The sequence below is a fragment of the Octopus bimaculoides genome, chromosome 15, assembly GCF_046866305.1.
Source record: "Octopus bimaculoides isolate indiv1 chromosome 15, ASM4686630v1, whole genome shotgun sequence".
NCBI classification, from domain to species: domain Eukaryota; kingdom Metazoa; phylum Mollusca; class Cephalopoda; order Octopoda; family Octopodidae; genus Octopus; species Octopus bimaculoides.
In genome coordinates, this window is record NC_142942.1 from 21,640,220 (window position 1) to 21,653,883 (window position 13,664).

General features: G+C 36.0%; 1 protein-coding gene across 4 annotated transcripts in view; it reads left to right on the plus strand.

Annotated features, from left to right (window-relative positions):
* Positions 1 to 13,415, plus strand: part of LOC106876654 (START domain-containing protein 10-like) — a 57,222-nt gene extending 43,807 nt beyond the window's left edge. For all 4 annotated transcript variants that reach the window (XM_014925273.3, XM_089363518.1, XM_014925272.3 and 1 more), the window contains exons 2-6: positions 4,722 to 4,866; positions 5,846 to 5,949; positions 9,110 to 9,227; positions 10,502 to 10,554; positions 10,997 to 13,415. In XM_014925273.3, coding sequence (XP_014780759.1) covers positions 4,722 to 4,866; positions 5,846 to 5,949; positions 9,110 to 9,227; positions 10,502 to 10,554; positions 10,997 to 11,206 — 630 coding nt within the window. In that variant the 3' untranslated portion in view covers positions 11,207 to 13,415. The remainder of the gene's footprint in view (positions 1 to 4,721; positions 4,867 to 5,845; positions 5,950 to 9,109; positions 9,228 to 10,501; positions 10,555 to 10,996) is intronic.
* The last annotated feature ends 249 nt before the right edge of the window (positions 13,416 to 13,664 follow it).

Sequence of the window (13,664 nt, forward strand, 5' to 3'; positions counted from 1 at the left end):
GTTGGTGGTGGCAGTGGTGACAACAGCAGTGATGGTGGTGGTGGTGGTTTTGATAGCAGCAACAAAATAAGGCAGATACTCAGATGGAACCTTCTAGACAAAAGGCAAAATTTCCCCAGAGATGATACAGCTATAATTATTGTCACTACTGCTGTTTATCTCCCTCTCTTCGCTTAATTATCATTTCTAATTAACGAACATATTTAACGCTGCCTGTATCAAATATCTTAACACCAACTTAACTATTGTTTTTCCATGCAGATGGCATCCAAGAGAAATGATTTCGTCTCTGCCTGTTTCTGCTGTTATTCTACACAAACTTCCTTGTGTCCCTTATGTTGATGCTATTTCAACCCATTAATGGCCCTGTTCCGTTTTGGGGACAGATTTTAAATTTCATGTAAATAAGGGAGTGGCTGTGTGATAAGAAGCTTGTTTCCCAACCACATGGTTTCAGGTTCAGTCTCACTGCATGGCACCTTGGACAAGTGTCTTTTACTATAGCCTTGAGCCGACCAAAGCCTTGCGAGTGGATTTGGTGGACAAAAACTGAAAGAAGCCCAACATATATATATATGTATGTATGTATGTGTATCTCTCTCTCTCTCTCTCTCTCTCTCTCTCTCTCTCTATATATATATATATATATATATATATATATATATATATATATATATATATATATATACGTGTGTGTGTATGTATGTATGTGTGTAAGTGTGTGTATATGTTTGTGTGTCTGCGTTTGTCTCCCCAACATCGCTTGACAACCGATGCCAGTGTGTTTACGTTTCCGTGACCTAGCAGTTCAGCAAAAGAGCCCGATAGAATAAGTACTAGGCTTACAAAGAATAAGTCCTGGGGTTGGTTTGCTCGACTAAAGGTGATGCTCCATCATGACCGAAGCAAGTAAATGAATAAAAGAATAATAGCAGTTTTAGATTGTGGCAGAAGGCAAACAATTTATGGGGAGGGAATAAGGTACTTACAGTGACCCCATAGTGTTCAACTAGTTGACCCTTAGTGTTCAACTAGTTGACCCTTAGTGTTCAACTTCATTTTATTGACCCCAAAAGGATAAAAGGCAAAGTCTTTCATTCTTTTGGATGAAAGTTCTGAGTTGAAATTCCATTAGCTTGGTGGAGTTTGAACTCAAAACTTAAAGACAAAAGAGATACTAGTAAGTATCATACCCAGCCTGCTAATGGTTCTGCCATTTTGCTGACATATTTAATATAAAAAATATCATAAAGCCTTTGGTATAAGAGAAATATAAACAAGAGCACTCAGGGAGTGCAAACCTCCGCCATCAAGGCAACACCAACGTCTTCTCAATGATTAGCCAGAGATGATTTTTAAAATGAGAATGTTTGAAATAAACTTGACTGCTCTCACAAACAAGAATACTAAAAATGAACCCGACTGCTCTCAAAAATTAAGTCAAAAAACAGGAAAAATAATCCAGAATCCTTGTCTGGTACCGGATCGATATCAAAATCTAATCAGTTTGTGCCAGTTATGAGGCCAAACATCCCTGAAAGTTTCATTGGAATCCATCCAGTGGTTCATGAGATATCTTGTCCATGAACTAACAAACAAACAAACAACAGAGACTGAAAGCAACACCTCTGCCTTCGCTAGGGCGGAGGCAGTAAGCACTATAACAGAAAAAATCCTTAGGAACTAAAAAAATGTTGAAATTTATAAATAATATTCATAGTTTGATTATGATCTTTAATGGGTCACCAACTATAGTGAAGTTTGTGTTCTGCTGATGAGGTCATATGATTGAAACATGTCTTGAGTTATCTCCAATACTTGTGAAGACATTTTTAATTAGTCGTTGGCTATTACTGATTTCTTTGCACACCATAATTGTTTTTAATTAAGCAATATATTGGATTCATCATCATCATCATCATCATCATCGTTTAACGTCCGCTTTCCATGCTAGCATGGGTTGGACGATTTGACTGAGGACTGGTGAAACCGGATGGCAACACCAGGCTCCAGTCTGATTTGGCAGAGTTTCTACAGCTGGATGCCCTTCCTAACGCCAACCACTCAGATGAATTTTTTCCCCATTCATTTTAATCGTTATTTTTCATCAACAGTTTTATCGAATCAGTCAATCAGTCAATTCTCTTCCATTGTTTATGACTTCTGGAAAGCATTCCACTAGCTTGTCAATACTCTGACAATAGAAATCAGCTCATCTTCACTCAAAGAATTCATTAATCCATGTTGCCAGCTCCTCATCATTATTGAATGAAATGCCTCACCGAGTGTTAGAGAGCAAATAAAAAGGGGAGATAACTTGAAGGTGCAATATCAGGAAAATACTGTGAATGTCAAAGTACTTCCCAACCAAGCTCTTCAAGAGCATTTTTGGTCAAGACAGAGATATCCAAGAAAAAGGCAAAGGGGTCGATACAGCTTGGTACCAGTGATATCGCAACTCATTTCTACAGATGAGTGAACTGGAGCAACGTGAAATAAAGTATCTTGCTCAAGAACACAACACAACCCGGTCTGAGAATCAAACTCATAACCTCATGATTGTGAGCCCTATGCTCTAACCACTGAGCCATGCACCTTCAAACACACACACACCCATACATATGTGTGTGTGTTTGAAGGTGCATGATGATAGTGGTGATGATGATGATGATGACGATGCCAACGACGATGATGACAGCTACAGCGATTATGATGATGATGATGGTGATGATGATGATGATGATGCTGATGTACAGTTCTTTATTGTACTGTACGGTAGCGTACAGTTTCATTCTTTCATTTTCATTTTATGGGGAAAATATCTTTTCATTTTAAATGTATTTTTAAATTTTAGAAGATTGGGTGACATGTTTGGTGGGGGGGGGAGGTGGTCGTAGGTTGATAATGGCGTTTACTAATACATAGTCACCTCATCCTCATCATTGTTGTCGTCATCATCGTCGTCATCATCATCATCATCATCATTGCTGTCGTCAACTTTGCCGCCATGGTTACCAGTCACCCTGATAACCACCACAACATCGCAAACCACTTAATGTAACAATTGTTGAGTCAATAAAAAAGCCAAGTTATCAATGCCATCAGACAGACACACACACACACTCACACACACACACACACACACACACTCACACACACACACTCACACACACATACACTCACACACCCATTGGACATTCGCTGATGTTAACTGGTAGTGATGGTGGCGGTGGTGTGGGGGGAAGTGTGTTGGGGTGGGTTGTGGTAAAACCCCAGTAATTTAACACCAGGCATATATGGCACCAGACACACAGGCCACTCACAAGAGAGGGGAAGGAGCCAGCGCCCACTCAAACTGAAACAGTAAATAACACTGTATAACAATGGGAAAAACCAGAAACAAGAATGACCTTTTTTCTGGGGGTGTTTTGTGTGTAGATCACGAATATAACATCCGTTTCTTTCTGTGACCCTCCAGTTTCTTGTAAATTACCATCTTACTTATGTTAAATACAATGATGGTTCCATTGGAATTGAGTGCAAATAGGATTGGGTTGAAACTGTCAACCCTAAAAGTCATGCACAGATTTTGATATAATTTTAATGGGGTCTTCCTAAGGCATTTGTCAACCTAACCCATGAAAATAATAAAAGTACACGCAATAGTTTTATAGTTATATGGGTCTCAATCCCTGGTGAATCTGAAAAGAAACCACATCTAATCACCCAACCTGAACTCAGTGATCTAATTTGTGATCTCACAGTTACTAAGCAACAGAGTGAAGTCCTGGCCTCATGTCAGTAACACTGGAGCCTGCTGGATAACGATGCTCGAATTACAGTATTTAGTAAGCATTCCAATTTAGGCACAGGGCCAGCAATTTCAGGGGAGGGGATCAGTCAATTACATTGACCCCCAGCACTCAGCTGGGATTTAGTTTATCGACTCCGAAAGGATGAAAGGCAAAGTTCACCTTGGCCGAATCTGTGCTCAGAATGGAAAGAATGACAAAATCTTGATAAGTGTTAACGGTTCTGCCAGCTTGCGACCATAAAACAATAAATAAATTTTAATTATTATTATTATTATTAATTATTGATAATAAGGTGGTGAGCTGGTAGAGTCATTAGAATACCAGACAGAATGCTGAGCAGAATTTCTTTTGGCTTTGCATCTTGACATTTTGAGATATGCCACCAAGGTCAACTTAGCCTTTCGTCTGTTTGGAGTCAATAAAATAAGTATCAGTTATTTACTGGGGGAGGGTTTCAACATATTTGACTAGACCCAACCTCCCACCAAATGCCAGGCTTTGTATCTATAGAAGAAAGAATCATTATTATTATTATTGTTATTATTATTATCATTATTATTATTTAGCACACCGGGCAAAATGTTTCTGTGGTTATTTCATCTGTCTTTACATTCTGAGTTCAAATTCAGCTGAGGTTGACTTTGCCTTTCATTCTTTGGGGGGGGGGGGGGAGATCAATAAAATAAGTACCAGTGAAACACTGGAGTCGATGTAATCAACTTGTCCCCTCCCCTCTAATTTCTGGCCATGTGCCTTTAGTAGAAAGTTTGATTATTATTATTATTATTATTATTATCATTATTATTATTAAGGTGGCGAGCTAGTAGAATCGTTAGCAGGTCAGGCGAAATGCTGAGCAGTATTTTAACCATAAATTCTGACGATAGCTTTTTTGTTTTCTTGCAGATGCGAAGTACATTTGACGTTGCTGGCAGCGTATTATATGATGTCATACATGACCCTCACTACCGAAAAGTCTGGGATCGTGCAATGATCGATGCTTACGACATTTGTGCCTTGAACCCCAACAATGATATAGGATATTATGCCAGTGAGTACTTAACACATCATTTTATGTCGTTTTATGTGAATTCTAGTTCTGTATGTTTGGTATTCAAATACCTGAACAGCGCCATCTCAGATAATGCACAACTGGACCAGGAAATCCCATAGAGAACGAGCAGAGCTGGTGCTTCATTTGGCAGGCTGCAGGAGAGGCTGTGGAAAAATTGCCATGTTTCTATATGAGTCAAATGTAAAGTGTAACAGGCCAAAGTGCTTTCTTTCCAGCTGTATGAAGCTGAAACCTGTATGGTCTCTAACGCTCAAGTAGACAAGTTACATGAATATATGACAAGATAGCTGCAATGAATTATGAATATTAAGCTGTTTGACAAGATCAAGAATGAAAAGATCTTTTGCTATTGAGTAATTCTTCAGCATACAGACGTGGAATTTGAAATCTAATGCAACATCACATGTGATTAAGTGGAAAATAACTGAAAATCCACACCTATATTAATGGATCAAATAAATATGGGCTACATTTAGCTGAAAAAGTTCAGATCCTTTTTAGATCTAAAATCCTTACTGGACTCTAGGTCTGAAATTTTCAGCAGTTGTAAACATGTATCTAAGTACATTTTGAAGAATTGGAAAATTCCACCTATACCTGATTAATGTGTTGAACAGTACATTATATATATATATATATATATATATATATATATATATATATATATTACTTAGCATTGTGGAGGCGCAATGGCCCAGTGGTTAGGGCAGCAGAAACACGGTCATAGGATTGCATTTTCGATTCCCAGACCGTGAGTGTTTATTGAGCGAAAACACCTAAAGCTCCACGAGGTTCTGGCAGGGGTTGGTGCTGAACCCTGCTGTACTTTTTCATGCTTGCATGAGTCAGAAGGAATTTCTTTATACAGTCATACAAACACATAATGTATGTGTGTGTGTGTGTGTGTGTATGAGTCTTTGTCTTCATCATATAATTGTGATTGTATTTCTTCTAGTTCGGTGTCCTTCACCTCTAAAGAATCGAGATTTCGTCACACTGAGGTCATGGCTTGCTACCTCGACGGAATATTACATCATGAATCACTCTGTGAACCATATAGTAAGTATATATATATACAAATATATTTATATACACCTACACACACACATTCACACATATATATATATCTACACAGATATTCACATTTATGCATTAAAACCTCACTAGCTCCTTCTCTCACTCTGTCTGAATATATATATACACACACATATATATATATATATATATATATATATATATATATATATATATATATATATATATATATATATATATATATATACTGGGCAGTTGATTTGATCTGAGGCTGTATATTGAAACTAAAATGATTGCAGCACGAAAGACATATTTGCCTTTCAAAAACACACCAAAACCGTTAAATTCACTTAAAAATTTATTACGTGGTCTCAAAATTTACGTTGCATTATTTAAACACTGATTCTGACGCTATGTCATTCCTCTGTCTCACTCATTACTCTGTCTCACTCACCTCAACATTCATCTTGACCGAGAGGTCTTACCATCAGTCATTCGTTTAACCCATTCGTTACCATATTTCTGTTGAAACACACAGCCTTCGTTTTAATTAGTTTTGAAAATAATCAAGAATTCAGTAAAATAACTTTTTCATTATTAAGATGGTGTTTGGAACATAAATTAATTTGAAATTTTAATGAAGGCTTTATATTAAGTACCTTAACTCTTTTGTTATTATATTTCTGTTAAAATGCGCTGCCTTCGTTGCAATTAATTTTGAAAGTAACGAAGAAAAATGCAGAATTTAGTAAAATAATGTTATCATTATTAAACTGGTATTTGGGACGTTAATTGCCTTTGTTGCAATTAATTCTGAAGAATATGAAGAATTTAGAGAGTAACTTTGTTGTTATTTGTTTGGTGTTTGGAATATAAATCGATATGAAATTCTGATAGAAGGTTTTAATTTAAATTACTTTCAAATGGGAAGTTTGTTATCATAAAACCAGGAACACTCTCAGACAGGTTGGAACCAAAAGTGTGAAACATCTTCATTCACTGAGTGCCATTAACAATGGCTCTTCATTCCACCATTCTAAACCAGAGGTTTTCAACAGGGGGTCATATGACCTCAAGGGTCATAGGGACCCCAAGGGTCATATGACCTCAAGGGCCCTAGGGACCTCAAGGGTCATATGACCTCAAGGGCCATATAACCTCAAAGGCCATAGGGACCTCAAGGGTCATATGACCACATGGGCCATAGGAACCTCAAGGGTCATAGGGACCCAGAGTGCTAAAATTTATCTCCAACTAATTGCTTACACTTCTGCACTGCATAAAATCACCATCATCATTTAACGTCTGTTGTCCATGCTGGCATGGGTTGAACGGTTTGATCAGGGCTGGTAAACTGAAGGGCTGCACCAGATTCCAGTCTGATTTGGCACGGTTTTCTATGACTGGATGCCATTCCTAACGCCAACCACTCCGAGAGTGTAAAGGGTGCTTTTACATGCCACTGGCATGGGTGCCATTTGTGTGACACCAGGGTGTGTTTATGTGCCACCGACAACAGTGCCAATTTGCGCAACACTGGTATATGTCACAGCTGCGATTTTGTTTGGCCTGGTGGGTCTTCTTCTCGAGTACAACTTGGGGTCTAGCAGGGTAAACTAGGAGTCAAAGAAGTCCAAAGAGGTAAAAAAAAATGGTCAAGAACCTCAGCTGTAAACCCTTGATCAAAATCTCAAGACTGTTGTCACTTGAATTCAGTTTCACTGAATTCAAGTGAAATTTATTTCTGGAAGTCTTTTACTTCAGAAACATTTAACGCTGGTGTCAAAATATGGTTTTATCATTAGAATGAATCAACATTCTCTAGAACAGAAATAAACGTTTTGTTCTTAAAATAAATGGTAGCTGCAGTCTTTGGCATAATTGGCACCATTCAACTAAATATAGAAAACTTTGCAGTTAAAAAAACATGGAATTTATTCCAGGTGTTGCAGAACTCGTTGATTCATTGTCTCTAAGAAACATTTCATGAATGGAATTAGATAATTAAAGCGAAAGTCATTATATATATATATATATATATATATATATATATGTATGTATATATAAGTTCTTGCATGCTGAAGATTTTCTATTTCTGGAATCAATAAAGATATTGAAACTCTTGGAGCACTCAAATGTTTTTCAGTCAAGAATTACAATTCAAAAACAAGACATCACGAAAACGAAATTCTTCTTTTCTTTGTTCTGGTACAGGCATAGCTGTGTGGTTAAGAAGTTTGCTTTGCTATTACATGGCTTTGGGTTCAGTCCTACTGAGTGACACCTAATGCCAGTGTCTTCTGCTATAACTCCAGGTCAGCCAATGCCTTGTGAGGGAATTTGATGGAAACTGTGTGGAAGCCTGTAGAGTATATATATATATATATACATATATATATATATATATATATATATATATATATATATATATATATATATATATCATGATCATGGTCGTTTATATATGTACATATATATAAACAATCACTATGATGATGATGATGATGTATATATATAATATATAATTCTACAACAAGAAATAAATGAAATCTCGTTAGTTTCTAGTTGATAATTATGTTATCTTCGTCAAGTAAAGAAAACCAGATATAATTAATGTTTACTGTGACAATCAGTAATGTAATTAGTTTTACTTTTGTTATATTAACGATAATAATAAAATGATAATAATGTCAGCTAATTTATCAAATAATAAATAGATTAGCATTCTGTGAGTGTTTTAGTTCTTCTAATTAACTTTGTTAATGATAATTTGATGTTCATCATGTTTTGCCCAACAACCATATTTCAACTGTCTGGATATTTATTTTTTTAATGAAATTCTATTTTTTATTTTTTATTTTTATTTTGTGCTGCAGTCAGTCATTGATTGGACAGTGGCCATGCTGGGGCACAACTTCCAATATTTTAAACCTCTTTTATATCCACCACAGAACTTTGTCCATTATTTATTTCATTTTCCTAGTAAAGTATGAAATATTATAGAGTAACCCTTGTGTGAGTAACTTTGAGTAATATCCTTCTCACAAAGGATCCCCTTAATTAACCAACTCCTATTTCTCCCACACTTCCTCAGTGACCCCTAATGTATTTTATGGGAATGTTCTGCTTATAAGTGCTCCCCAAATTTAACTGACCCCTATGATCCTTTCATTTGCTTTTGCAGCAATGTCCGCCCTATAAGGATTACATCAGAGCCATCTCCTTCCTGACAGGATATCTAATTGTTCCGAAAGACAAATCATCTTGTGTTTTGACTTATGTATCACAGTCGGACCCCAGAGGTAAGTGGCCCTTTCACTTGACATTACGGTGCATGGCCCCATTATGTCACAACAACAACATCCACTGGCAGCACTGCAGCCACAACCACAGGTATGGCCATTTGTGCAACCACATCTACTACTCTGACCAGCACCAACACTATGAGACTAGAACCAATACAATAACCATAATCACAATCCTAACCACCTCTATCACTACAACCACAACTGTGATCATAACCACAAACAGTACGACAGCTACAACATAAAGAGTAAAGGGCAAAGACCCCCTTCGGCCATGAGTGACCATGGGATTGCACCTAGGAAGTTCCCCTCCGAGGTACAAGTCTGGGCAAGGTTGTTTATGGAAGACCAGCAATCACTCATCCATGCCTGCCTCCTTGCTCCACACCACTGAGGGAATGGCAAAGGGGCCGATACAGCTTGGTACCAGGGATATCCAAACTCATTTTTGTCAGCTGAGTGAACTGGAGCAATGAGAAATGAAGTGTCTTGCTCAAAAACACAACACACATCCCAGTCCAGGAATTGAACTTACTACTTCACGATTGTGAGCCCAACGCTCCTATCACTGAGCCGCGTGTCTTTACAGCTACAACAACAACTCTATTTAAAGATTTCGTTGTATCTCAGGAGTGTCGTTATGCCAAGAATAACCCTTTCTACCAAAGGCACAAGGACTGAAATTTGGGGGAGGGGGGGCAGTCAATTAGATCGACCCCAGTACGCAACTGATACTTAATTTATCGACCCCGAAAGAATGAGAGGCAAAGTTGACCTTGGCGGAATTTGAACTCAGAACGTAAAGACAAATAAAATACTGCTAAGCATTTCTTCTGGCGTGCTAACAATTCTGCCAACAATAATAAACACAACACAATTAACAATTTTTTATTTTTATCAGTGTGAACCATTTAAGGATGTTTTTTTTTCTTTCACCTGATCAGGCTTCTTGGTAGCATTATTTTATTGACAAACAGTGGTATAGATCAGGACCTTGAATTCTCTTGCAAGTACTGTCATCACCTCTTCATAATATCAGGGGTTGCCATTATAGACAGAATGTTTTTTAAAAGAAAAATCAAGGAGTAAATTCAAAATTGTCAGACTTATGAAACCATGTTTAACCTTCAGTTCCGTTGTTAATTATTATTTCTTCAAAATAAATTTACTAATTACAACATATTGCAACAGTTAATCAATTTGCATCATTAAATATTTGAACATATTTTTGGAGAAAATAACTGCAAAAAGATTGTGTTTTTCTTCTGTAGGTCGTCTGCCAAGTTGGGTGGTGAATAAAGCAACGCAGATCTTGGCACCAAAAGTAAGGAACATTTTTTTCATTATTTCTTCTCAATAACTTAACTCGCAGTTAATTAATAACCTATCTTCTAATGAAGGTCTCCGGTTTAATAACATCACTAGGCTCTTGGGTACCACTTCTAGCAGACCATTCTTTTTCAAACATTTTTGGCCAAATATGAAGATCACTTCCTTCCTGCCACGAGTCCAGGAATCCTGAAAATGATCACGTGTATATGTACTGTGGCTTACAGTGATTGAAATGCTTGTCTGTACAATATAAACACTTCAAAAGTACAGACTTAGATTTTGAAATGGTTAAGGAATTAAAGAATAATCTATGTTGATTAACATAAAATATTCTTTAATTCCTTTACCATTTTTTTAGTTCCATAAAGTTCAAAAGACACCAAGATTAAAATATTGAAATTGCATTGATTGATCTTTTTCTCGTCTTTTTCCAGGTGGTCAGTAGAATGAAACAAGCTTGTAAAAACTATGTGGCATGGAAAGAACAGAACCAGCCATATTATCGACCTTGGATCTACCCGGAACAGTGTACTTTAACGCGATTAAATCTTCTCCATATTAAAAGTTTACAAATGAAAGATTCACAAGAAGTTCTCGATGAAAGCAATTTATCAGAGGTGGACTTTCTTGATGATGATCTTTGAAAGATTTCCGTTTTTTAAGTTCCATTAAGTCTTAAAGAGTATGACTGGTCAGTCCCTTTGACTTCTGTTTCACCTGCTCCAATGATATCACTCAAAACTCCCTCATATCTTTGGCTAGCTCAGTCTTTCTTGACCTTTATTCTGTATTTCTCTTCCTTAACATTTCACCATTTTGAATTCTCTCACCACAAAAAAGAAGTAGTTTTATATGCAACACCGTATATTTTTAATGTTAACAGCCTTATATTAAAATTAATCAACACTATTACATAACATTAAGAGACTTATATTAAAATACTTTTATACACAGCACTATTACCTAACATTAACAGCTTTGTATTAAAGTAGTCTTGTATATAACACAATTAGATAAAATTAACAGAGTTATTTTAAAGTATTGTAAACAACACAATTTATTTGTAATGTTAAAAGCCTTATATTAAAGTAGCCTTGTACACATACAGTTACATAACATTAACAGCCTTATATTAGCCTGATGTACAACACTATTACAGCTTTATATTAAAGTAGTTTTCTATATAACACTTTTATATAACATTAACAATTTTATATTAATCTAGTATCAATTAACATCTTAGATCAACATTTAGGAAAATAAATCTAATTAAAATAGTGTCAATAATGATAAAGGAATTTTGAACTTAAAAATTCAATTTTTCCCTCAAATGTATCTTGAAGTTTCACCCATCCTACTCTACCCCATCCCTCACCAATTAGAAATTCTCCTCCAGGTTAAGAACCCTGGACTAGACTGACCATTCCTTTGTTCTTTCTGACCAGACTGTCCAATGATGTGTATCTGACCATTGTGTGAAACTTCTGACTAGACTGTCCAATAATGTAACTGACCATTCCTCCTTTACTTCCAACTGGATTGTCCAGTAATGTAACTGACCATTCCTTCTTTATTTCCGACTGGACTGTCCAACAGTATGACTGACCATTCTCTCATTATTTCTGACTTGACTGCCCAGTCATGTGACTGACCAATCATTTATTACTCCAGATCAGACTATCAAATGGAATAATAACATAAAAACTCTAAAATTGTCCATTGGAATTAATCTTGCAGACAAGCTGCTGGTCACTTGGTAACTGCTGATCTAATTAATTAAGATGACCCAACAGAATTAACAAACTTTTATTTATTCTTCTTCTTCAATTTCTTTTTTTCTCTGCCAGTTTTACCAATTCCTTCAGAGCTGGAACTTTTCTTCTTTTCTTCTCCAAGAAGATATTTTAAGATATTCCTTTACAAATATTACAATCAATTCAAATAAAAACAAAAAAGAAACTTTTATTCCTCTTCTTTTTCTGAAGTTAGGAGAAATTTGAAAATATATTTAGTAAATTAATTAAAACACAAATTTAAATTAACCATTTAGTATTCAGATTACTCTGTCAATTGTAATGCTTATTTATTCACATTGTTTTGAATTAATCCTGCATTATTCTTAGAATGACATTGCAGGGTAAGTGTGAGAGGCCACATCTGGCCTGCTTGAGCATAAAGCAGTTGGAATATCTGGGCCGGACACGACAGAATATTAACCCTTTCGCATTCGGATTATTCTGTCGAATGTAATTCTTATTCATTCACCTTTTTTTCAATTAATCATGGATTATCTCATAGCGTCAAGATTTTGATGATGTAATTGGTTATTTTAAAAATGACAGTGTAGAGTAGGTGAGAAAGGCCAGATCAGGCCATTTCAAACATAAAACAGAATATTTGGTCCTGGTTTGGCCGATTTAAATGGTAAGGGGTTAAACATAAGTTCAACATCTTTAAAATATTTAAGGATCTTTTTCAACGAGTTTTATTTTCTTTTTGGGGTCCTTATCTAAAAATTCACTTTTACTCAAGTGAAATATTTTTTTCCTTCTTTATAATCCTCACTCGTTCCTCTCTTTCCTCAGGGTTCCTTCTTCTTCTCTCACTAAAACCACCCAAAGACTCACAGAATATTTTTCATTTAAATATATTCTTCAAGGTTATTCAAAATTTTCTCATACCATTTCTAAGAATATTTTTTCTACTCCCTTGAACCAGAATCTTATCTTTTCGACTCGTTATATTGAATTTTAGTTTTAATTATTCTAAATTTAATTGTAAACGGATTTTTTCTACACCCTCAACTTAAAGCATGTTTTTTTTTTTTTTCCTGAATAAAACCAGTTTTGTTAATATTGTGCTTACGTTTCATTTCTCATGGCTTTCTCTCATTCATAACAACACACACACACACACTCAGTTTATTGTTCTTTTCTATTTTAGGAATCAAGACACGATTAAATGGATAGGTTTCTCTTCTTCTTTCAGGGTGGGACACTTTGTTTGTGACCTGATTCAACAACACCACCTGGTCACTGGGTACTGTCAAGGTAGACCTAATCCGTCACCAAGTTTGGTCCTCGGGTACTTTTAGCAAGGTCT